This window comes from Aquila chrysaetos, chromosome 22, assembly GCF_900496995.4.
Source record: "Aquila chrysaetos chrysaetos chromosome 22, bAquChr1.4, whole genome shotgun sequence".
Taxonomy (NCBI): domain Eukaryota; kingdom Metazoa; phylum Chordata; class Aves; order Accipitriformes; family Accipitridae; genus Aquila; species Aquila chrysaetos.
In genome coordinates, this window is record NC_044025.1 from 1,438,676 (window position 1) to 1,464,671 (window position 25,996).

Below are 25,996 nucleotides of genomic sequence, written 5' to 3' on the forward strand. Positions count from 1 at the left end.
TGAGATGCCTGTCTCATGATGAAACTCTTGAGACATCCAAACAATATACAAACAAAAATCACTATAATAACCAAAATGATTAGGTTCTGTAGTAAACTCTGTAGCCATCCAGTCAGCGAGAATCCAAACTCGTGCGGGATTTTATTCAAGCACCCTGTCTCCATTGCCGCTCTTATATTTCTACAAGATTACTTTACCCCTGGACTGTGGATTCCAAGGGGCATATAAATTTCCTTAATACCCCAAAACCTAGAAATTCCCGCTACGATTTCTACAATGAAATGGGGTCCTATGTCAGAAGACATACCTTCTGGAATATCAAACCTAGGGAGAATTTCTTTTGATAAGGCCTTAGTGATTTCTCTAGCCTTCTTGGATGGCATGGAAATGGCTCTGGCCAACCAAAAAAGGTATCTACTGTCATCAATAAATATTTGAATGAATTACACCTTGGTAGTGACATAACATCTGTTTGCCAGTATTCCCCAGGAGTTATTCCTTGTTTCACAACTCTCCTGTAACCCTCTTGGTAAGTTTTGGATGATTAGCACAAGAAATAGCACGTCTCTTAACTATTATGTCTGTCAGATTTTGCATTTTTGGTCCTACAAGCTATCTTTTTGGCAGTCAATGCCAATGCATTTGCTCTTGAATGTGTTTCTCGATGCAATCTTTTAAGTAGACTTTCCATCAGCTTTTCAGAAAGTAGCAGTTGCTTTAAAGGTGTCACCCACCATCCCTGATCATTCTTAGAACAATCTAATTGTTCTGGCAATTGATCTTCTCTCTCAGTATATTATGCATGATAAACGAGGTGCTGGAATTAAGGCTCCTCCAACTGTTGACTCTTTTAGAGCTGCTTCTTTTTTCCACTTCATCCGCTTTTCGACTTCCCTTTACAATTTCACTATTCCCACTCTGAAGGGCTTCCTAATGTGTTATTGGAACTTCCTTGGGCTGAAGAACTGCCTGCAAAAGTTTCGCTATTTCTTCTCCATATTGAATTGGGGTTCCTTGCGAGCCTAAAAGTCCTCTTTCTTCCCAAGGAGTGCCATGTGCCTGCTTCAGCCTCTAAATGCCTAATCTCAGTCAGTGGTGGTGGCGTAGTTAATTCCAAGCGTGTTCCTTAGGAACGGAGGTCTTTAAAGCAAAGTCCCTGCCGCTTGGGTTCCTACCTCTAGTTCACGGGAGGGGCGGAGTGTGTGTCTGAATATCCCGGTTTGTATTTCAGAGCCTGTTTCTTCTTGCTCTCCTTGCACCAGTCATTCAGGCATGACTGTTACACATATTAGTGTTGGAGATTGTGCTTTCGGGCTATATGGGATGAGGCTCGTAATCACCTGCATGTGAGACGAGGAGACATCATTTTACTTGGCACGTCTCGGCGTTAGCAAGTGATTTTTCCCGTGCGGTTGAAGCAGCGCGGCCGCGGGAGGCCCCTGCCTTCCTCCTGGTCGTGATCGCCTCGAGGGTCGAAGGAGAGAAGGGCTGGCGAAAAGCCAGCGCAGGAGATGACCGCGGGACGGGCCCCGCTGTCCCCGTGGCGACGGTGCCGTCCCCGCCCGCTGCCCGCGGGAAAGGCAGGGCGGGCAGCGCTCGGCAGCGCTCGGTGCCTGCAGTGCCGGGAGGAGGCTGCGGGCGCCGCTGTTGACCGAGGAGGAGCGAGAGGAAGGCCGGAGCGCTGCCGGCAGCCCCGCCCGCTGCGGCCCGGCTCGCTCGCTGGCTGGCTGGCTGGCTGGCTCGGCGGCCGGGCGGTCTGCGAGCGTCCCCGCGGTGCGGAGCCGTGCTGCAGCGAGGCGGAGGGGCCGGCGGCAGCGGCCGGGAGCGGCGAGCCGGGGCCGAGCCTTAGAGGGAAGCGGAGCCCGAGCCGGAGCGTCTGCGAGGAGCGTGCGGCGGCGGTGCGGGTCCGGCGGGGCCGCGGCGGCGATGTGCGCGGCGGGGAGGCGCTGGGGCCGGCGGGAGCGAGCCCTGCTGTGGTGCGTCCTGGTGGCGGCGTGGGAGGCGGCGTGGGGGCAGCTGCGCTACTCGGTTCCCGAGGAGATGCCGAAGGGCTCGTTCGTGGGCGACGTGGCCAAGGACCTGGGGCTGGAGCTGCCGGCGCTCCGCGACCGCGGCGTCCGCGTTGTATCTGAGGGGAGGACGCAGTATTTCGCTCTGCACGGCAAGACGGGGCATTTGGTGACGGCGGAGAGGATAGACAGAGAGCAGCTGTGCCGGCTGGTGGAGAAATGCGTGCTGCGCTGTGAGGTGATAGTGGAGGGGGAAATGAAGTTTTTCGAAATCGAAGTGGAAATCACGGACATTAACGACAACGCGCCCAGCTTCAAGGAACTCGAGCTTGAGGAGAGAATGAGCGAGACGACAGCCCCGGGGTCGCGGTTTCCCCTGGCCAGGGCCCACGACCCGGACTCGGGACGGAATTCGCTGCAGAGCTACGAGCTGAGCGGCGATGAGCACTTCTCGCTGGCCGTGCAGGCGGGCCCCGGCGGGGATCAGCGTCCCGAGCTGGTGCTGGCGAAGGCGCTGGACCGGGAGGAGGCGGCGTTTCACGAGCTGGTGCTGAGGGCGAGCGACGGCGGAGAGCCGGCGCGGACGGGCACGGCGCGGATCCGCGTGGCGGTGCTGGACGCGAACGACAACGCGCCCGTGTTCAGCCAGGCGGAGTACACGCTGCGTGTGCCGGAGGACGTGCCCGTGGGCTCCACCCTCGTCACCGTCACGGCCACCGACGCCGACGAGGGCATCTACGGGCACGTGAAGTATTCCCTGAAGAAAGCGACTGACCTGGCATCGGAGATTTTCCAGCTGGACGCCGAGACGGGAGCCATCACACTGGTGCGGAGCCTGGACTTCGAGGAAGGCAAGTCGCACGAACTGGAGGTGCAGGCACGAGACGGAGGAGAGCTTTTCGACACGGCCAAAGTCGCGATCACGGTGACTGACGTGAACGACAACGCGCCCGAGATTTCGGTGCGGTCGTCGCTGAGCGCGATCTCGGAGGACGCGCCGCCGGGGACGGTGGTGGCCCTGCTGCACGTGCAGGACCGGGACTCGGGGGCGAACGGCGAGGTGCGGTGCTCGCTGGACGGGGGCGTCCCGTTCCGGCTGCGGAGCTCGCAGGGCAGCTACTACAGCGTGGTGACGGCGAGGGAGCTGGACCGGGAGGAGGTGGTGGAGTACAACGTGACGGTGCGGGCGGCGGACGGCGGGTCGCCGGCGCTGTGGAGCAGCGCGGTGCTGGCGCTGCGGGTGCTGGACGTGAACGACAACGCGCCGGTGTTCGCGGAGGCGCGCTACAGCGCCCGGCTGCCCGAGAACAACGCGGCGGGCGCGCTGGTGCTGACGGTGCGGGCGGCGGACGCGGACTGGGGGCAGAACGCGCGCGTGCGGTACCGGCTGTCGGAGGGGCGGGTGCGGGGCGCGCCGCTCTCGTCCTACGTGTCGGTGCAGGCGGAGACGGGCGCGCTGTACGCGCTGCGCTCCTTCGACTACGAGGAGGTGCGCGAGGTGGGGCTGTGGGTGCGGGCGGAGGACGGCGGCGCGCCGGCGCTGAGCAGCAACGTGTCGGTGCGGCTCGTGATCGTGGACGAGAACGACAACGCGCCGCAGGTGCTGTACCCGCCGCCGGCGCCGGCGCCGGGCGCGGGCTGGGCGGGCGTGGAGCTGGCGCCGCGCTCGGCGGAGCCCGGGGCGCTGGTGGCCAAGGTGGTGGCGGTGGACGCGGACGCGGGGCAGAACGCGTGGCTGTCGTACGAGCTGGCCAAGGCGACGGAGCCGGGGCTGTTCCGCGTGGGGCTGCACAGCGGCGAGGTGCGGACGGCGCGCTTCCCGCTGGCCCGCGACGCGGCGCGGCAGAGCCTGGTGGTGGTGGTGAAGGACCACGGGCGGCCGGCGCTGTCGGCCACGGCCACGCTGACGGTGGTGCTGGCCGAGAGCGTGGCCGAGCTGCTGTCGGAGCTGGGCAGCGCGGCGGCGGCGGCGCCGGGCGAGCCGGCCGGCAGCCTGACGCGGTGGCTGGTGGTGGCCGTGGCGGCCGTGTCCTGCCTCTTCCTCGCCTTCCTGCTGCTGCTGCTGGCGCTGCGCCTGCGGCGCTGGCGCCGCTCGCAGCTGCTGGCGGCGGGCAGCGGCGCCTTGCGCGGCGTCCCGGCCTCGCACTTCGTGGGCATCGACGGCGTCCGCGCCTTCCTGCACTCCTACTCGCACGAGGTGTCGCTCACCGCCGACTCGCGCAAGAGCCAGCTCCGCTTGTCGGGCGGCAGCTGCTGCGACACCCTCCCGGCCCGGCCGCCGCCCGACGAGCCCGCGCCGCTGCTCGGGGAGGACCCTGCCGCTACCCCGGTGAGTTCCTCCCACCAGCCCTTCCCCGCGGCGCGGCGCGGCGCGACGCTTCCCTCCGCTGCTTCTCCGCCCTTTCCCCCCGACTTCTGTCTCCTGCCTCGGGGGGTGGAGGTAGCGGGAAGGCAAAGCTTCGCTCAGCGACGCGCGGGGCGCTGGCGCCTCTTGCTCCCGGGAGGTGAACGGGGGATCGCGGCTCAGCGTGACAGTTGCTGCGGGAGGCAGGAGAAGCGGGAGGCTGCTGTTGCCTGCTGGAGTTTCCTCTCAGGGGGGCTTGCTGCTTTTATCACGTCGCTGATGTGTTACATGCTGTTCACTGACCCAGCCTCTCCCGGAGGACAGCTCCTCTTTTACTCGTAGAGCCCCGAGGTTTCTTTCCAGAAGACTAGTGAGCAGGCAACGTATCTTCCTTCTCAGTACGGAGATGTAGCGAAATCTCGGCGAGGTCTGTGGTGTGGTAGTGGTGCATGTCGAGGACAAAGGGTCTGGGGTCTGGCCCTTTGATGACAAGTGCTTGCAAACTATGAGGGTCAACGAACACCAGGCAAGTTGTGACGGCTTGGAGACGAGAGTCTTGGGAGGTGTTTGTGAGGGGCTGTGGAACCAGACACAAGAGATCTGGTTTGCTCCTTTCCCTGTTCGGTGCCCATCTGTAGTATCATGCAATGTGAGTTTTGGCTTCCCAAGTAAGTTTGGCCCAAGTCAGACACATTGTTCCAGCTGCATAGGGAGGCCTGGGAGGTTCCTCCTGTGTGCTTGCACGTTGTGGTGATGTTTCTAACTAACAGCTTAATTGTATACTTATGGCAAGTGCCCTAAAGGGAGCTTTGGGAGGAGCCAGCCCTGGTTTTGTAACCTATGAAACACCTGAGTTATGCCATAATCTAGAAGAGTATGTTGTCATCCCTTCGCTTCTGCGTGTGTTTAATGTCCCGACTTGCTCGTTGTAATGCTGTGGAGGTGGGCTTTTGTCTGTGATAATGTGTGGAAGACCACATGCGTTACATTTGGCTGACTGTCCCCTATGTGCCTTTCATGTTTACAGCTGTAAAGAGAGAGAGACTTTCATAGAAGTGTTTCCTTAAAATACTACTGGAAGAAATGCTCTTGCTTGTCACATGCACATGTTGAGAAGTCAAATATTCTCCCTGGTAAGGAGAAGTTGTCTGTGCAGCTTTTCTTTGGGTGGAGTCTATCTGCAAATGATGAAGGTCAAGGACAACCATGCAACCTGTGAAGGGTTTGAGGAGAGTCTCGAGAGGGTGCTATGTGTGAGGAGGTACTGGTGGAGACATGGCATGTGTTTTGTTGATTCCCAGGGTTTATTGTTGGTGTTCTGAAAATGAGTCTGAAGGTGTCTCATTTTTGGATATTGCCTTGCTTGGAGTCCAGCTGTCCAAGTTGTGGGTTCATCAGTGTGCTTTCCTGTTGCATGATGTTTCCTGGGAATGGTGGTTATGAAGCATAGATGTAAACTTTGCAATCGTGTGGTAGCGTAACGTATCTTCCAAGTTGCCTGTGTGTTGAAGAAGGATGATGTTGCCTTTGAGCTGAGACTTTGATGACTGGGTCTTTAACTGAGCTCGTGTCCACTCATGGCCTTTAGAACTTTTTATGTTTAATCAAATTATATGGGATGAGCAGAAAGATCTCTTTGCATTTGTCCATGTTGCAATGCTTGGATTCTGAGACGCCGTGTGCCCAACGTTTCTTTCAATGCTGTCTGTCTGCAGAGGTGGCTTTCCTGTTGCATGCTTGTTTTAGGGTGGTGTCGAGGATTCCCGAGAAGGCGAACACAGACACGCTGACTTTTAGGGGGAAAAGCATGCATTTATTAACTACAGATGTGCATTATGCTAAAGGTATCTTGTAAAGCAAATTAAGATACTGACCCGAGGACTGTGAGGAAGTTGGACCATCTGTACATTCTTGTGCCATCTTGTGCCGCAAGCTCAGTCCAGCAATCGGTAGGTGTCAGCTTTACGTGGGCGTCCCCACGTAGGCAATGGTGTCCTCGCCATACACCAGCCCGATGCTCTTCGGAAAAATCCCAGTATTTATACATTTGCAGAAGAACGGGTTTTGGCACACGTGGCCAGCGGGTGCCTAAACACCCCTCGATTGTAACATAGGGAGCCTATGGCGCATGCGCTCGCTGGCCAGGCGCGCTGCACAAGCCATAGCCACCCTGTCTATTGGTTCATGGGCTTTGTACATGCGGCATATTGTCATCATCCCGCAGTCATGCGCCAATCATGCACACAGCTGTGCTGTGCAACAGCCTGCTGCCCGTCCTCCCCCAGTATTAATCAGCTCTCTTATCTCCGTGGTCAGCATTCCAAGCAACCGGCAACAAACCATCCATTTTCTGTGCTGACTGCATTTTCCTCAGCTATCTACCTCTCCCCCAGTGTTCATCCACGGACCAAAATCCCATCTTTTAACCCATCCATATACAATGCTCTTTGGGCAGGTTGCAGTTCTGCCTGTACAGAGACAGGGCAGCTGGAAGACTTTGCTGTGGTATAGTGTGAAACGGCTAAAGAGTAGGTTTAAAAGTTTGTCCTAGTTGTTAGATGAGGCCCACAGTTGTGGTTCCAAGTCTTTCCCCTTTTTTATCACCCAAAGAAAGTATTCGTGGGAATACGGCTATGGTCTATGGTGTGAGCTGCTGTGTGAGCCTCCTGTGTACTTGTTAGCAGGTGGTTACCTTTTCTGTGTACCTACTACAGCTGACACAATCTGAAATGTGAAGCTACGATTCTTCCACTCCTGTAGGGTTCCCATTAATGCCTTTTTCTTTGTCCAGGTCTGAAGCTGGGCCTCACTTTGGCTAGTAATCCTTAAAACACTGAAAGGTTAAAAGACTGACAGCTCCAGCTGTCCAAGTTGTGGGCTCATCAGTGTGCTTTTGCATGATGTTTCCTGGGAATGGCAGTTACTGTGCACAGACGTACACTTTATGTTCAGATTTGAGAGTCATGTCCCTTCCCAGTTGTCTGGTGTGCTGAAGTAGGATGATGGTGTCTTTGAGCTGATACTTTGACAACTGGGTCTTTATCAGAGGTGCATGTCTCTTTTCCCCTGGAGAACATTTTACATTTCTTCAAAGTAGTGTTGTTGTCCTAAAAGCAGATTTGTTACCCGCTGTGCAATAGACCAATCTGACACACCCAGGAGATCTATTGCTTTTTGTTGGGGCCTGGGAGCTCAGTGGACTTTCCACAATCCAGGCACACCAGATTCATCAGGTGTGTCTCTTTTATACAATAACTATTGCATATAAGTTATTAAACTACTCCTACCTAATACATATTCAGGCTATGTAACCCATATGCAGAGCATTGCATAACCACGACACATCAAAGGCCTTCTCCGCATGCGCAGGGGTGTCGGGTGGTCTTTGGTGGTTGTTTGGGGAGGTATTCCCTCCTCACTTTGACCACTAAGTCGCTCTGTGCCTGGTCAATGGTTTGTTTTCCTGCCAAGAGGGACGTCTCATCAATCAGGAAAGAACAGAAAGGGTCAGAATGACCTTGGCTACTTCTGTAGGTATTATGAAAATTGTTTGAAGTTGAAAATTATTAACTAACGTGATTTAGAACAGGATTTTCTAATCTAAACCACAATTTTCTAAATCTGACATCAGTGCGATGAGCAGAGAAATCTCTTTGCATGTGCCCATGTTGTCATCCTTGTTCTCAGTAAGGAGAATTTGCACGTGCAACTTTTCTTTCAATGGTGTCTGTCTGCAGAGGTAGGTTTCCTGTTGCGTAATATTTGAGCACACTGAAAAATTCTGTCTGTTCCACTCCAGAGCAGGTGAAAAAGTTTGCTGTGGTATAATTTGAAATGTGTAAAAGATGGAAAGGTGGTGTAAAAGTTCAGTTTGTCCTAGTTGTTAGATGACCCCACAGTTGTGGTTCCATGCATTTCCCCCTTTTTATTGTGCAAAGGAATTACTTTGAGGAACTGTGGCTATGCTCTTTGGTGTGAGCTCCTGTGTGAGCCTCCTGTGGACTTTTCCCCAACTAGATAGCCTTCTTGTGTACCCACTACAGTTGACATAAGCTGAAATGTTAAGCTATGATTCCTTCACTTGTGTAGGTTTCCCATTCTTGCCTTGCTTGTTGTCCAGGTATGAAGCTAGGCCTCCTTGTGACTGGTAACCCTCAAAACATGAAAAGATCTCTTATAATTGTTAGGCTGAGGAAGCAGTTTCCAACCATACCTTGAAGGTGTTCAGCTGCCAAGACAAAGACGTTGGCACACTTCTGTTTCCCTACAATGTCACTGAATGAAATGCTCTTTTGCCTGTGGTCGCCATGTGGCCAAAACAGTGGATATTGTCCGTGGTGCCACTAAAGGCTGTGAATGGAGAGCAAGGAGGGTGGGAGGCTGGGGTTTCCCAGCCAGGAAAACAGGTGGGTCACTGTGGCTTTGGCTGAGCAATGGTTTGATTTCATGCCTGGTGCCAAGGGCTGTGCCATCATCCAAAGAAATTACGTTGAGGAACTGTGGCTATGTTTTTGTGTGTGAGCTCCTGTGTGAGCCTCCTGTGGACTTGTTAGCAGCTAGTTACCTTTTCTGTGTACCTACTACAGTTGACGTTATCTGAAATGTTAATCTATGATTTCTTCACTTGTGTAGGCTTGCCATTCCTGCTTTGTTTCTTTGTGCAGGTCTGAAGTTGGACTACAGAGAGAAAATATGACAAAAGGCTCATGGGTTGAGATAAGGACAGGGAGAGATCACTCAGCAATTACTGTCACAGGCAAACCCATCTTGACTTGGGGAAATTAATTTTATGTATTGCCAGTTAAAGTCAGAGTAGGATAATGAGAAACAAGAACAAACTTAAAAACACCTTCCCCCCACTCCTCCCTTCTTCCCAAGCTCTACTTCACTGCCAGTTTCTCGACCTCCTCCCACTGAGAGGTGCAGGGGGACAGGGAATGGGGAATGGGGGTTGTGGTCAGTTCATCATGGTTTGCCTCTGCCACTCCTTCCTCCTCACGTTCTTCCCCTGCTCCAGCGTGGGGTCCCACCCATGGGAGACAGTCCTTTACAAACTTCTCCAACCAAGTCCTTCCCACAAGCTGCAGATCTTCATAAACTGCTCCAGCATGGGTCCTTTCCATGGGGTGCAGTCCTTCATGAATGGACTGCTCCAGAGTATGTCGCCTGCAAGGGTCACAGTTCCTTCGCTGCCAGAAGACCTGGTCCAGAGTGCAATCCTCTCCATGGGGCCCCATGTTTTTCCAAGAGCCTGCTCCAGCATGGGCTCTCCACAGGCTCACAGCCTCTTACGGGGCACATCCACCCGCTCCAGCGTGGGGTCCTCCAGGGGCTGCAGGGTGGATATCTGCTCCACCATGGACCTCCATGTGCTGCAGGGGGACAACCTGCATCACCATGGTCTTCACCACGGGCTGCAGGGGAATCTCTGGTCCAGCACCTGGAGCACCTCCTTCTTCACTGACCTTGGTGCCTGCATCATTGTTTCTCTCACATATTCTCACTCCTCCCTCCCAGCTGCTGTTGCGCAGCAGGTTTTAACTCTTCTTAAATATGTTAACACAGAGGTGTTACCACTGCTGCTGATTGGCTCAGTTTGGCCAGCGGTGGGCCCATCTTGGAGCCAGCTGGAACTGGCTCTGTCATACATGAGGGAAGCTTCTGGCATCTTCTCACAGAAGCCACCCCTGTAGCCCCCCTGCTACCAAAACCTGGCCATGCAAACCCAATACACAACACAAAGACTTTGATATACTTCTGTTTCCCTAAAATGTTGCTGAATGAAATGCGCTTTTACCTGTGGCCAGCATACAGCCAAAAGTTGGATATTATCCATGGTTCAACTACAGACTGTGAATGCAGAGCAAGGAGGGTGAGAGGCTGTCTTTGAACCCGGAAAATAGGTGGGTCAGTGTGGCTTTGTCTGGGCAATGGTTTGATTTCATGCCTGGTGCCAAGGCCTGTGCCATCCATGCTGTGATCCTGGTTTCCCTGTCCTGAAAGGTCATGGTAGTCCTCCAACAATAATGAAGTGTTTGCGCATGTCGTGGTTTAACCCCAGCCAGCAACTAAGCACCACGCAGCCACTCGCTCACTTCCCCCCCACCCAGTGGGATGGGGGAGGGAATCGAGGAAAAAAAGAGAAAATCTCCTGGGTTGAGATAAGAACAGTTTAATAGAACAGAAAGGAATAAACTAATAATGATAACAGTACCAATAACAAAATGGCAATACTAATAAAAGGATTGGAATATACAAACCAAGTGATGCACAGTGCAATTGCTCACCACTCACCGTCCCATGCCCAGTTAGTTCCCAAGCAGCAATCCCCTCCCCAGCCCCACTCCCCCCAGGTTATATATTAGGCATGATGTCACATAGTAGTGAATACGCCTTTGGCCAGTTTGGGTCAGCTGTCCTGGCTGTGTGTCTCCTCCCAGCTTCTTGTACCCTGCCAGCCTTCTTGCTGGCTGGGCATGAGAAGCTGAAAAATCCTTGACTTGGTCTAAACACTACGTAGCAACCACTGAAAACATCAGTGTGTTATCAATATTCTTCTCATACTGAATCCAAACCGTAACACTGTTATCAGCTACTAGAAAGAATATTAAATCTCTCCCAGCTGAAGTCAGGACAGGACAATAACTGTGCCTTTAGAATGAAGATGGTCCTCCCGGTAACAGAGGACATTTTTGGCGGGGACAGCTGTGGGAAGTGGAGCCCGAGCACCAGTGCCAGTGCAGAAGAGCTGCCCATGGACACTGAGGGGCCACATGTCTATAAGTCCGCGCTGTCTCACTGTTTTCGACGAGCCTTTCTGAACCTCTGTCCTCTTTCCCCTGCATTTCCCTGGTTAGCGTGGATGGGAAGTGCTGATCTGTGTCTCTAGGAAGGAATGAAAGAAGGAACAGTGTAACCACCGTCCATTCAGAGCAGCAAGTTGACTCCATTTGTGCTGACTGAAATGGTAGAAACTAAAACGGGTATCCCTGAAACCTTTTGATTTCTAGTGAAATTGCCTGACTCTGCATAACAGACTCTGCAGCATGGTCAGCTTTGTGTTGCAGAGCTTCTTTTCCTTTCTCAATGCTTTTTCCCATTGGGATGCACTTGGACCCCATTGATAGCATTGGACACATAGCTGATGGTTATTGTTGGTTTGATAATGGAAGTCCGAAAGGAAATGAGCGTGCAGTTCCATGAATAGAGAAATGAGAGTTTGTTCTGCGTAAAGAAAGAAAGGAGTCTCACTGTCTGCCCTCCCATCCTTTGGAGGAAGGCTGCTGCATAAACGGTAGCATTAGTGGGATGGATTCATTTTCTCCAGGCATGATTTCTCTGTGTTCTTGCTGCAGCTATTTCTCACTGTTTATTCCATCCTTGGAGGTAGCCCCTTCCTTGCCTATCGAGGTGAGGGTGAAGGGAGATGTTGATGTACAGCTGAGGGTAGAAAAGCATTTCCCTGGAGAGCTGTAATTGCTATGTCATAAATACAGGCTTTCATCCATCCATACCTTGAAGTTTCCATCCATACCTTGAAGGTTTAGAGCTGCCAAGACAAAGACTTGGATAGACTTCTGTTTCTCTACAGTGTCGCTGACTGAGGTGCTCTTTTGCCTGTGGCTGATCCATGGCCAAACCTTGGATGTTTTCCATGGTACAAATAAAGGCTGTGACTGCAGAGCCAGCAGGCTGGCTCCCAAGCAGGAAAATTGGTGGGTCTATGTGGCTTTGGCTGAGCAATGGTTTGATTTCATGCCTGGTGCCAAGGCCTGTGCCATTCACGCGGTGATCCTGGTTCGCCTGTCCTGAAAGGCAATGACAGTCCTCCAGCAATAAAGCGTTTGTACAATAACTCTCCCTGCAGAACCATGATGCATGGGTAGATCCTGTGTGAAACCTCCTTCATCCATCTGCATCTCTGTGTAACATCTGCGATGTAGACTTTCTTGATACTTGTAATTACACTGTCTTTCATGCCTTTGTTTCCTGGAAGGTCATGGTTCATTTTGCCCCATTTCTGGATAGTTCTTTATCTTTGGAGACTCGGAGTGTTGTTCTGCAGCAAATCCTTACTTCCCCTGGCAAGCCCTCAGCCACTGGAAGGCAGAATTTTATGTATGAGAAAAAGAAAGCAGAAGCTAAAAGAGAATCTGCTATACTTTCTCAGAAGACTTAGCTTGAGAAAGGGGCCTGTGATTAGGTGTTTCCACTTACGGCTTCAGACTTGTGGGAGATGAGCAGGCCACAGAGTAGAAGAAATGATGAGAGCTGATGAGTTTTTCATAAAAGGACCCCCCCCTACTCTGTAGTCCAGAGTAAGACTTTAGGGCTGAACGTGCAGCTTGAGAACGCAATGGCTCCCAGGTGCTCTGGGGGATGAATTTCCATGCCCACAGTGAAGACTAAGACATCTGCCTGGTGAATTTTATCTGACAGTACTTTTAATGCTTCCCTGCATTGCCTGACTGGGTTTTTTTGCCTTTTCTTCCCCCCTCCCTGCCCCCTGGTGTTCTATGTATGTAGGTTTAGTTATAAGTAGTGGCATATCTTCTTATGTGTTAGTGTCTCTGTGACGGAAAAGGACTTAACTGCAAGGTTCAAGCAAACGACTGGAACTTTGCTCACAGACTTAACTGCAAGGTTCAAGCAAACGACTTGAACTTCACTCACAGACTTAATTGCAAGGTTCAAGCAAATGATTTATTTGAACTTTACTTACAGACTTAACACGTCAGTATTGCAGTTTTTACAGATGCAATGGAGGAATGCACTATTGCAATTTTTTAAGGCAAGAGTTGTACATTATTACAACCACAAGCAATTCACAGACAACCACAGGCACACACGTGTTTACAAACTTAAAGCATAAACAATATTCACTACTCCTCCAGGTAAGGGCTTTCAATCCCAGGGAAGTTACCTTGACCGGCATCGCCATCAAGGGGGAAAGGGTTTCCTTCACAAGCCAACTGTATAGTTGGAGAAGTGACTCCCCCATTTCCAACCTGAATCTCAGAGTTTTTATCCCCTGACTTGTGGAATGGTGTGTATGACTATGTCTGAGCGGATTATGGTATATGCCTAAATGGATTATGTATATCTGAGTGGAGTTTTCCCTTATCTTTCCTTTGTTGGTCTGTGACTGTTTGAATACACAAGGTTGTCATTTGAAACTGAAGCTGAAACCCTCCAGGTTTGGGGGGTTTTTGCCTTGCTTCCTCAGGCAACTGAGTAGTGGTTGGACTGAGACTCAGGGCATACTATTTCTTAAGGGATTTCAAGGCTCAGTTCAGGTTTTGGTTCTTTGAATGGCACAGTCACCGCCCTGTGTAGTTTAGGGTTTATCAGACAACCCAGGACTAAGCTGTCTACACAGCTCCCCGTGAGTTGACTCTGCAGAGAGACAGGGCCTCAAGGCAACCCAAGGCTGGGTCACTTTTGTAACCCCCCATGAGTCGCCTGTGTGCACTAGACATGGTGATACTCGTTTGTGAACTATGAGCCGGACAAGCCACACAGTCTCTTGCTCATGTTACAGCTGGTGTGGAAGGCAGGAGATGTAAGGGAGGTACATTTGTGTTCTGGTTTTGTTACGGGTGAATAGATGTAAACATGACCTTTGAAGAAGTTGCATCTCTGTGGAAGAGTGTGTGTGATAAAAGAGAAGAGATTCCTTCTAAGCGAAGAGTTTGATGACCCAGTCTCTGTTGGAGGACCGCTTGTCTTTTAGTTTGGCCATGTTAACTCTCGTGTGCTTTTGAATACTTATGTTTCTTCTGAGAATGGTGGTGAGCAGACAAATGTATGTCCTTTCTTGGTATGATCGTGATCCATTAACCTCTCATGACATGTGTGTGCCAGTTATGAGGGTCAGAAGCTAACCTGCAAGTTGCGTGGGGTTGGAGAGAATTGAGAACAATGATATATCATTGTTCATATATACATGGTGTTGTGGTTTCAGCCCAGTCGCTAACAAAGGACCACACAGCCACTTGCTCACTCCTCCCCACTCCCCTCCGGTGGGATGGGGAGGAGAATCAGAAAGGAGAAAAGAAAAAAAAAAGGAACCTCGTGGGCTGACACAAGGACAATTGACTGGGACAACACAAAATGAGAAGTTACAACAACAACAACAGTACTAATAAAAGAATATACAAAACGAGTGATGCACAGTGCAACTGCTCACCACCCGGACCCCGACGCTCCCCCACTGAAAGCCAAGAGCCCCCCACCCAGCCTGCTCCCCATTTATATACTGAGCATGATGTCACATGGTATGGAATAGCTCCTAGCTAGTTCAGGTCAGCTGTCCTGGCTGTGACCCCTCCCAGGATCCTGTGAAAATTAACTCTATCCGCGCTGAACTCAGGACATATGGCTAGAACATCTTGTAATTCCTGTGTGAAACCTCCTCTATCCATGTATTTCTCCCTGTAACGTTTTGATGGAGACTTTCATCAAAGTGGTAATTACATTTTCCCATCCTTTGATCTGCCTTCAGGCTTTGTTTCCTGGAAGGTCATCGTTTAGCACTTGTGGATTGTTCTTTTGCAGTTGGAACTGTGAGTGTTGTTTTGCAGCAAACGCTGACTTCCCTGGAGAACCACGTGAAGACAAGACTTTTTTGTGTGAGGAAAATGAAACAGAAGTTAAAACTGAGTCTCTCATATGCTCTTACACCTAGATAAAGACTTTGATAAAGCATTTACACAGTAGAAAAAAGTCACAAGGACAGACGGATTTCCAAATGCGACCCCCCCTACTATGTAGTCCAAAGTAAGACTTTAGGGCTTTGCTTGTGGGTTCAGACCTCAGTCACTTCCAGGTGCTCTGGGAGATGAATTTTCAAGGCAGAGTTGTGGCCAAGCCTCTGTACATTCCAGTAGTCAAATACTTATCTCAGTGGAGCAAGTCAGAGTGTTTGGTTTTGTTTATTAAGAATCAGAAATGGCTGAGAGAGTTGAGCCTCTGCTTTGCAAGAAGGAACTCATGGAAAACACTTGCACAACCCCTTACCCATCGCTTACTCCAAGTGGATAACGAGCACTAATGAAGACCAATGAGCATTACTGCATAGCAGCAGTCACCTCTGATCCCCCTCTGGCAAGCTGGCTACTCAGGAAGGTGGTACAGACTGGTGTAGAGTACTGCTGGCCAATCCCACCTGCCTGTGCCTTGTTCTTATGTCTCTGAGGACTACAAGGCTACGTATCCCTCTGTGTGATTTCCTAGCCTGCACAGGCCTGGATGTGTCACAGTAGCAAATAACCTGCCCCATCTTGCTTAGTGAGAGGTACTTGTTTTGGCTGCTTTGGTTTAATTAAGTGCTGCTGAGTTTTGTTGTTCTGATTAAAGGAACATGTTGCGCCTAGTAAAGTCATGCCATGCAGTACAGGCAAGAGAGACCTAGCAGCCCTTCTAAATCACTGCAACTTGCCTAGCTTACACCTTGAGGCCTTAGCGACTTGTGGCAGAGCAACTGCAAATCACAGCACTGAAGTACCTGCCCCAATGAGGTCAGGTGGAGGTTTTGGGTTTGTATATTAATCACCAGAAATCGTTGACAAGCTTTCAGCTGATCAGGCAGTCCCTGCATGGGCTGGCCAGATGGTGGGACTTTTGCCTAGAAGCTCCCAAAATCACATAGAGAGAAAAATGCAAAATCGAGCCTTATGGCAGGCCTTGGAGTTTGGCGTTTCCAGCAAGAGCACTGAAGGTTTTTCTGGGTGGAAGAGGAGTCAGCGTCAGAATGTGCACAGGGCAAAAAGCCTACACAGTTCTGTGCTTTGTTCTTCTCTGCCAGGCATGTACAGTGACATTGGTCTGAGTTCAGGTCCACGACCTTTAGGCTTCACATCTCTCCATCAGTGTTAACTGTTGTTCTAAATCAGAATCAAACCTGAGCATTTCAGAGTAAAATGAAATTCACCCTTTTTGCGTGGGCTTCCGAGGCACACGTGGGCAGGGAGAAGAAACATCAGGAAGGGCTGAAAACATGCATGATGAAACTTCTTTATTGCTCTGTCACAGATATTTCCTTCTTAGTTTTCATACCAACGCACGCCAGAAGACGTAAAGGTAAATGGCAGGGTGTATCACTACTTTAAAAGTCTACTGCGGCCTCAAACTCCTTCTTGAGTAGGAGACGACGGTTGTATTATAATGGCTAGGGTTCCTGCTAAGCATTCCGTCAGTGCCTCTGAGTGTCCTTTTGTATTAAAAGAGAGACCGCCAAGCTTGATGCGTACAGCTCGAAAGCCCGGGCCGCCGGGAGCGAGCGCGGCCGTCAGCCGGCTGCGGTGGCGTCGCGGCGCCTCCGGGTGCCGCTGTTGGCCGAGGCGGAGCGGCGCTGGAGCCGCAGCCGGAGCCGCAGCCGCAGCCGCAGCCGCCGCAGCGTCCTGCCCCCGCAGGCTGCTCGCTCGCACGGCGCCGGCCAGAGCGGCAGCGGCACGGGCAGCAGAGGCGAGAGGCGGCGCGGCGCGGGGAGCAGCGGCGTCCGAGCCGGCGCCGAGATCGCTGCCCTCCGGCGGGCCCTGCGCTCGCTGCGGAGAGTGGCTGGAAGGGAGGCAGGGCAGCGGCAGGAGGGAGGAGCGCGGCGAGCGCTGCCCACAATGGCGGGCAGGCAGAGGCAGAGGCAGAGGCAGAGCCGGCGGCGAGCAGCCGGGCGAGTGCTGCTGCCCGCTTTGCTGCTGGGCTTGTGCTGCCGGGCGGCGCCGGAGCGGGTCCGCTACGCCATCCCCGAGGAGCTGGGCAGAGGCTCGCTGGTGGGGCCGCTGGCGCGGGACCTGGGGCTGAGCCCGGCCGACCTGCCGGCACGCCAGCTGCGGCTCAGCGCCGAGAAGCAGTACTTCGGCGTGAGCGGGGAGACCGGGAACCTCTACGTGAGCGAGAGGCTGGACCGGGAGGAGATGTGCGGCGAGGCGGCGTCCTGCTTCGTCAGCTTCGAGGCGCTGGTGCAGAACCCGCTCAACGTTTTCCACGTCGAGGTGGCCATCCAGGACATCAACGACAACGCCCCGCGCTTCCTGCAAGACAGTTTCCAGCTGGAGATCAACGAGTTGACTTTTCCCGGCACCCGGTTTGCCTTGGGCACGGCCGAGGACGCAGACGTGGGCAGCAACTCGCTGCAGGGCTACGAGCTGGAGGCCAACGGGTACTTCGCGGTGGAGGTGAAGGAGAGCCAGGACGGCAGCAAGTTCGCGGAGCTGGTGCTGCGGCGCGCGCTGGACCGGGAGAGCGAGCAGAGCCTGCGGCTGGTGCTGACGGCGCTGGACGGCGGCGAGCCGCCCCGGAGCGGCACCGCCCAGCTCTGCATCAACGTCACCGACGCCAACGACAACCCACCCGTGTTCGCGCAGGACCGCTACCGCGCCAGCCTGAGGGAAGACGCGCCGCCGGGCTCGTTGGTGCTGAACGTCTCCGCCTCCGACGCCGACGCCGGCACCAACGCCCGCATCACCTACGGCTTTGGGAAAATGCCGGCCAAGGTGCTCCAGAAATTCGTGGTGGACGCGGAGAGCGGGACGATCACGCTGCAGGAGGCGCTGGACTTCGAGGACACGCGAGGCTACACGCTGCTGGTGGAGGCGAGGGACGGGGGCGGTCTGGTGGCGCACTGCGAAGTGGAGGTGGAGGTGCTGGACGTGAACGACAACGCGCCCGAGGTGACACTGACGTCGGTGTCGAGCCCGGTGCCCGAGGACGCGCCGGCCGGCACGGTGGTGGCCCTGGTGAAAGTGCGGGACCGGGACTCCGGGGAGAACGGGCAGGTGTCGTGCGAGCTGTCGGGCGAGGCGCCGCTGTCGATCGTGGCGTCGTCGGGCGGCTCGTACAAGGTGGTGACGGCGAGCGCGCTGGACCGGGAGCAGGCGCCCGAGCACCGGGTGGCGGTGGTGGCCAGGGACCGGGGCAGCCCGGCGCTCTCCAGCCCGCGCGGCGCTGGTGCTGGAGGTGTCGGACGTGAACGACAACGCGCCGGTGTTCGAGGAGGCCGCCTACAGCGCCTACGTGGCGGAGAACAACGCGGCGGGCGCGCCGGTGCTGCGCGTGCGCGCGCGGGACGCGGACGCGGGCGCCAACGGGCGCGTCAGCTACTGGCTGGCGGGCGGCAGCGCGGGCGCGGCGCCGTACGTGTCGGTGGAGGCGCGGAGCGGCGCGGTGTACGCGCAGCGCTCCTTCGACTACGAGCAGTGCCGCGAGTTCGCGGTGGCGGTGCGGGCGCAGGACGGCGGGGGCGCCGGCGCGGAGCTCGACGGCGACGGTGCGCGTCTTCGTGCTGGACCGCAACGACAACGCGCCGCGGGTGCTGTGGCCGGCGGCGGGCGCGGGCGCGGGGGCGGGGCGCGGGGGCGGGGGCGGCCCCGGCCGCGGCCCCGTTCGAGGTGGTTGCCGCGGTCGGCCGAGGCCGGGTACCTGGTGGCCAAGGTGGTGGCGGTGGACGCGGACGCGGGGCGCAACGCGTGGCTGTCGTACGAGCTGGTGCAGGCGCCGGAGCCGGCGCTGTTCCGCGTGGGGCTGCACAGCGGCGAGGTGCGGACGGCGCGGGCCGTGTCGGAGAGGGACGCGGCGAAGCAGCGGCTGGTGGCCGTGGTGAAGGACCACGGGCAGCCGGCGCTGTCGGCCACGGCCACGCTGCACGTGGTGCTGGCCGAGAGCTTGCAGGAGGCGCTGCCGGAGCTGAGCGAGCGGGCGGCGGGCGCCGACTCGCCGGCGGAGCTGCAGTTCTACCTGGTGCTGGCGCTGGCGCTCCTCTCCGCCCTCTTCCTGCTGAGCGTGGCGCTGGCCGTGCTGGCGCGGGTGCGCCGGGCCGGGCCCGCCCGCCGTCCTGCGCTGCCTGGGCGCGCAGCGCTTCTCCGTGGCCGGCGCCGCCTTCCCGGCCGACTTCTGCGAGGGCACCTTGCCCTACTCCTACAACCTGTGCGTGGCGCCGGGCCGCGCCGTCGCCGAGGGCGCTTGGCTGCCGCCGCCGCCGCCCAGCCTGGCCGCGGAGGAGCTTCTCGGCGCGGAGCCCTGCGGGAAGCGGAGCCCGACCAGCAGCGCCGGCGCGGGAGAGCCGCCCGCGGACGCCGAGGCCCCGCAGGTCTGTAAGCCCGCGCAGTCCTTGCCTCTGCGCCTTTCCTAAGCTCACGCCGAGGGGAGTGGGCTCTTGCTTTGCTTTGGGCCGCTTGGGGGGCCTGCTGACGCTCTCCCTTTCCACGAACGAAGGAAAGGTTCCAACGCTAAGGCTGTGCGATGTGCTAGTTGTTTTCTTTTTGTGATAGAGCCCGAACAGAGGGGGCATGTGCATCGCTGCCTGCTGCTGAGTTACTCTCGAGTGGAGCAGCAAGTCCTAAGTGTAAGCACGGTCCGTACCGTGTATGGCCGTAAAAAAACAAAACAAAACAAAACAACCTACAAAAAACAAAGTGGGGCGAAACGGAGGCTGATTGCGAGCGGCCTCCGATGTGCAGCCGAAAAGCAACGAAGTGGAGAGTAGAGGGCCGTCCCTGAGGAAGACTCCTTATGAGGGGGGATCTTCATTGCTGCCTTGTGCTGTGGCTGGGGGTTAGGGAAATAATGTGGCTGGTGGCGTTCCAGTGTGACACACTTTTGATCTGCGGAAAGGGTGAGGGAAAGTCGTGCAAGCACGACTGCTGCTAATTGCTGTGCAAGTGGTGTGGAGATTGTGCTTTTGAACTGACGGCCAAGACTGGCAATGCTCTGCACGGAATATTAAGAGAACTTTATGCTACATTGTATCACCGTAACAAAAAGACTTATCCCCGCGGTAGAAATAACACAACCACGGGAGGCGTGTCATTTCTTTCTGGTCGTCACCGCCCCTTCCTAGCCGATTCCTTCACGTTATCGAATTAATTGTTTAGGTGTAAATGCCTATGAAGCATGCAGACCCTTAATTTATGTGGCCTAATGGGAAATCACCCATTCAAGTCCGTTAAACTTTCCTTTTTCGGTATTAGCTGCCTCTGTAGGTCTTCCAACAGTTTAATGATGTAGCCATTAGCTCAGTGACTTCACTGAAGCACTCCATTGCTCTCATCCCGTTCTAAAACAACCGTCGGGACTTGACGACTAGCGGGAAAATAGGTGCAGAAGAAAAATTGGGAGCAACGCAGAGGTGTCGTATGGCTGCAATCACCCTCCACTCACAGAATGGGCCGTGTGAACGGGAGTATTTCAAGGAAAGTTCCTGAAGCGTGGGGTTCATGAGCCCGATATGCTTATTTCTCTGGGGGGAGTGGGGTGTGTGTCCCAATATCACGTTTTGAATTTCAGAGCCTGTTTTCTTTTGCTCTCCTTGCAGCAGTCATTCAAGCAGGACGGCTACAAAAATTCTTGTTAGAGATTGTGGTACGGGTTTAGATTCTCAGTTGATTGACCCCACCTTCTTGGGCCTTTAAATGTCTAATCTCAGCCGATTGTCGTGGTGTAGTTAATTTCAAGCGTGTTCCTTATTGTTTGTCCCACAAACGGCGTTCGTTTTCCCGGCCTGCAAGGCAATACCACACAAAGTCGAGGTATTTTTAAATTAATTTCATGGATGCGCATGAACGGGTGCCTGTCTCAAGACAGCACACCTTTGTCTCAAAACTCCCCACGTTTATCTAATTAAGTGATACATATTCATTATTATTTCCCTTAACGATTGGTTCTTTCTTCTTCGCCTGTCATGTAAATTAGTGCGCAGACTCGGTCTTCTTCCTTCATGGTCTTCTTTGAGTAGGTGGTCTCATCGGGGGTAGGTGGTCAAAGAGTCGGTGGTCGCGATGTCCCCCTGTAGGAATTGCATCTTACGTACTTGTTAGTCTGTCTTGGCAGTTACAGGTGGTTCTTCGAGGTTTATTGACCAGACCACAATCCATTACCTTTTCTGACATAAACACGAAGCCGCATTGTCTGATAGTTAGTTACTAAACCTTAATGGACTAGTGTATAGTTTTTGTTTCCTTTTTTTAAATATTAACCGATGGGAGCTTACCCAGGACTTTAGCAGTTCCCTGGTTATTTCAATCATATTATGCATATATTGATAACAGTTTCCACCCTCTCAGACTTGTGAAGTGTCAATAGATTTTAACACGTCTCACTTTATATCTCTTATCACTAATACATATGGTTGAGATGCCTGTCTCATATGAAACTCTTGAGACATCCCAAACAATATACAAACAAAAAATCACCGTAATAACCAAAATGATTAGGTTCTGTAGTAAACTCTGTAGCCATCCAGTCAGCGAGAATCCAAACTCGTGCGGGATTTTATTCAAGCACCCTGTCTCCATTGCCGCTCTTATATTTCTACAAGATTACTTTACCCCTGGACTGTGGATTCCAAGGGGCAATAAATTCCTTAATACCCCAAAACCTTAGAAATTCCCTCTACGATTCTACCATGAAATGGGGTCCTATGTCAGAAGACCATACCTTCTGGAATATCAAACCTAGGGAGAATTTCTTTTGATAAGGCCTTAGTGATTTCTCAAGCCTTCTTGGACGGCATGGAAATGGCTCTGGCCAACCAAAAAAGGTATCTACCTATCATCAATAAATATTGTATGAATTAACACTTGTAGTGACATAAACTGTATTTGCCAGTATTCCCCAGGAGTATTCCTTGTTTCACAACTCTCCTGTAACCCTCTTGGTACTTTTTTGGATGATTTAGCACAACAAATAGCACACCTTTTAACTATTATGTCTGTCAGATTTTGCATTTTTGATCCTCTAAGCTATCTTTTTGGCAGTCAATACCAGTGCATTTGTTCTTGAATGTGTTTCTCGATGCAACCCTTTAAGGTAGAATTTCCATCATCTTTCAGAAAGTAGCAGTAGCAGTGTGCTTTAAAGGTGTCATCCACCATCCCTGATCATTCTTAGAACAATCTAATTGTTCTGGCAATGATCTTCTCTCTCAGTATATTATGCAGTGATAAACGACGGTACTGGAATTAAGGCTCCTTCAACTGTTGGACACTTTGAGAGCTGCTGCTTTTGCCACTTCATCCGCTTTTCGAACTTCCCTTTACAATTCACCTATTCCCACTCTGAAGGGCTTACTAATGTGTTATTGGAAATTCCTTGGGCTTGAAGAACTGCCTGCAAAAGTTTCTCTATTTTCTTCTCCATATTGAATTGGGGTTCCTTGCGAGCCTAAAAGTCCTCTTTCTTCCCAAGTGGCTCCCATGTGCCTGCTTCAGCCCTTTAAATGCCTAATCTCAGTCAGTGGTGGTGGCGTAGTTAATTCCAAGCGTGTTCCTTGAGGAACGGAGGGTCTTTAAAGCAAAGTCCCTGCCGCTTGGGTTCCTACCTCTAGTTCAGCGGAGGGGCGGAGGCTTGTGTGTCTGATATCCCGGTTTTGTATTTCAGAGCCTGTTTCCTCTTGCTCTCCTTGCACCGTCATTCATTCAGGCATGACTGCTACCAAAATTTGTGTTGGAGATTGTGCTTCCGGACTAATGGGATGAGGCTCGTAATCACCTGCATGTGAGACGAAGAGACATTATTTTACCTGGCACGTCTCGGCGTTAGCAAGTGATTTTTCCCGTGCGGGTTGAAGCAGCGCGGCCGCGGGAGGCCCCTGCCTTCCTCCTGGTCGTGATCGCCTCGAGGGTCGAAGGAGAGAAGGGCTGGCGAAAAGCCAGCGCAGGAGATGACCGCGGGACGGGCCCCGCTGTCCCCGTGGCGACGGTGCCGTCCCCCGCCCGCTGCCCGCGGGAAAGGCAGGGCGGGCAGCGCTCGGGCAGCGCTCGGTGCCTGCAGTGCCGGAGGAGGCTGCGGGCGCCGCTGTTGACCGAGGAGGAGCGAGAGGAAGGCCGGAGCGCTTGCCGGCAGCCCCGCCCGCTGCGGCCCGGCTCGCTCGCTGGCTGGATGGCTGGCTGGCTCGGCGGCCGGGCGGTCTGCGAGCGTCCCCGCGGTGCGGAGCCGTGCTGCAGCGAGGCGGAGGGGCCGGCGGCAGCGGCCGGGAGCGGCGAGCGGGGCCGAGCCTTAGAGGGAAGCGGAGCCCCGAGCCGGAGCGTCTGCGAGGAGCGTTGCGGCGGCGGTGCGGGTCCGGCGGGGCCGCGGCGGCGATGTGCGCGGCGGGGAGGCGCTGGGGCCGGCGGGAGCGAGCCCTGCTGTGGTGCGTTCCTGGTGGCGGCGTGGGAGGCGGCGTGGGGGCAGCTGCGCTACTCGGTTCCCGAGGAGATGCCGAAGGGCTCGTTCGTGGGCGACGTGGCCAAGGACCTGGGGCTGGAGCTGCCGGCGCTCCGCGACCGCGGCGTCCGCGTTGTATCTGAGGGGAGGACGCAGTATTTCGCTCTGCACGGCAAGACGGGGACATTTGGTGACGGCGGAGAGGATAGACAGAGAGCAGCTGTGCCGGCTGGTGGAGAAATGCGTGCTGCGCTGTGAGGTGATAGTGGAGGGGGAAATGAAGTTTTTCGAAATCGAAGTGGAAATCACGGACATTAACGACAACGCGCCCAGCTTCCAGGAACTCGAGCTGGAGGAGAGAATGAGCGAGACGAACAGCCCCGGGGTCGCGGTTTCCCCTGGCCAGGCTCCACGACCCGGACTCGGGACGGAATTCGCTGCAGAGCTACGAGCTGAGCGGCGACGAGCACTTCTCGCTGGCCGTGCAGGCGGGCCCCCGGCGGGGGATCAGCGTCCCGAGCTGGTGCTGGCGAAGGCGCTGGACCGGGAGGGAGGCGGCGTTTCACGAGCTGGTGCTGAGGGCGAGCGACGGCGGAGAGCCGGCGGCGGACGGGCAACGGCGCGGATCCGCGTGGCAGGTGCTGGACGCGAACGACCAACGCGCCCGTTTCAGCCAGGCGGAGTACACGCTGCGTGTGCCGGAGGACGTGCCCGTGGGCTCCACCCTCGTCACCGTCACGGCCACCGACGCCGACGAGGGCATCTACGGGCAGCGTGAAATACTTCCCGTTGAAGGAAACGACTGACCTGGCATCGGAGATTTTCCAGCTGGACGCCGAGACGGGAGCCATCACACTGTGCGGAGCCTGGACTTCGAGGAAGGCGAGTCGCACGAACTGGAGGTGCAGGCAGACGAGACGGCGGGAGGGGCCTTTCGACACGGCCAATAGTCGCGATCACGGTGACTAGACGTGAACGACAACGCGCCCGAGATTTCGGTGCGGTCGTCGCTGAGCGCGATCTCGGAGGACGCGCCGCCGGGGAAGGTGGTGGCCCTGCTGCACGTGCAGGACCGGGACTCGGGGGCGAACGGCGAGGTGCGGTGCTCGCTGGACGGGGGCGTCCCGTTCCGGCTGCGGAGCTCGCAGGGCAGCTACTACAGCGTGGTGACGGCGAGGGAGCTGGACCGGGAGGAGGTGGCGGAGTACAACGTGACGGTGCGGGCGGCGGACGGCGGGTCGCCGGCGCTGTGGAGCAGCGCGGTGCTGGCGCTGCGGGTGCTGGACGTGAACGACAACGCGCCGGTGTTCGCGGAGGCGCGCTACAGCGCCCGGCTGCCCGAGAACAACGCGGCGGGCGCGCTGGTGCTGACGGTGCGGGCGGCGGACGCGGACTGGGGGCAGAACGCGCGCGTGCGGTACCGGCTGTCGGAGGGGCGGGTGCGGGGCGCGCCGCTCTCGTCCTACGTGTCGGTGCAGGCGGAGACGGGCGCGCTGTACGCGCTGCGCTCCTTCGACTACGAGGAGGTGCGCGAGGTGGGGCTGTGGGTGCGGGCGGAGGACGGCGGCGCGCCGGCGCTGAGCAGCAACGTGTCGGTGCGGCTCGTGATCGTGGACGAGAACGACAACGCGCCGCAGGTGCTGTACCCGCCGCCGGCGCCGGCGCCGGCGCGGGCTGGGCGGGCGTGGAGCTGGCGCCGCGCTCGGCGGAGCCCGGGGCGCTGGTGGCCAAGGTGGTGGCGGTGGACGCGGACGCGGGGCAGAACGCGTGGCTGTCGTACGAGCTGGCCAAGGCGACGGAGCCGGGGCTGTTCCGCGTGGGGCTGCACAGCGGCGAGGTGCGGACGGCGCGCTTCCCGCTGGCCCGCGACGCGGCGCGGCAGAGCCTGGTGGTGGTGGTGAAGGACCACGGGCGGCCGGCGCTGTCGGCCACGGCCACGCTGACGGTGGTGCTGGCCGAGAGCGTGGCCGAGCTGCTGTCGGAGCTGGGCAGCGCGGCGGCGGCGGCGCCGGGCGAGCCGGCCGGCAGCCTGACGCGGTGGCTGGTGGTGGCCGTGGCGGCCGTGTCCTGCCTCTTCCTCGCCTTCCTGCTGCTGCTGCTGGCGCTGCGCCTGCGGCGCTGGCGCCGCTCGCAGCTGCTGGCGGCGGGCAGCGGCGCCTTGCGCGGCGTCCCGGCCTCGCACTTCGTGGGCATCGACGGCGTCCGCGCCTTCCTGCACTCCTACTCGCACGAGGTGTCGCTCACCGCCGACTCGCGCAAGAGCCAGCTCCGCTTGTCGGGCGGCAGCTGCTGCGACACCCTCCCGGCCCGGCCGCCGCCCGACGAGCCCGCGCCGCTGCTCGGGGAGGACCCTGCCGGCGCCCGCCGCGCGGACCCCGCCGCTCCCCCGGTGAGTTCCTCCCACCAGCCCTTCCCCGCGGCGCGGCGCGGCGCGGCGCGACGCTTCCCTCCGCTGCTTCTCCGCCCTTTCCCCCCGACTTCTGTCTCCTGCCTCGGGGGGTGGAGGTAG

The 25,996-nt window shown here is 55.7% G+C and overlaps 1 protein-coding gene and 1 pseudogene across 1 annotated transcript; both read left to right on the forward strand.

The window, feature by feature from the left end:
• The first annotated feature begins 1,372 nt into the window (after window positions 1-1,372).
• Window positions 1,373-25,996, forward strand: LOC115334453 (annotated as a pseudogene).
• On the forward strand, window positions 15,816-19,499 carry LOC115334416 (protocadherin gamma-B5-like). Its single transcript, XM_041119332.1, is given in 5 exon segments — window positions 15,816-18,284; window positions 18,286-18,585; window positions 18,587-18,740; window positions 18,743-19,164; window positions 19,166-19,499. Coding segments are annotated over 5 exon segments (2,505 nt in total). The 5' UTR covers window positions 15,816-16,967; the 3' UTR covers window positions 19,478-19,499.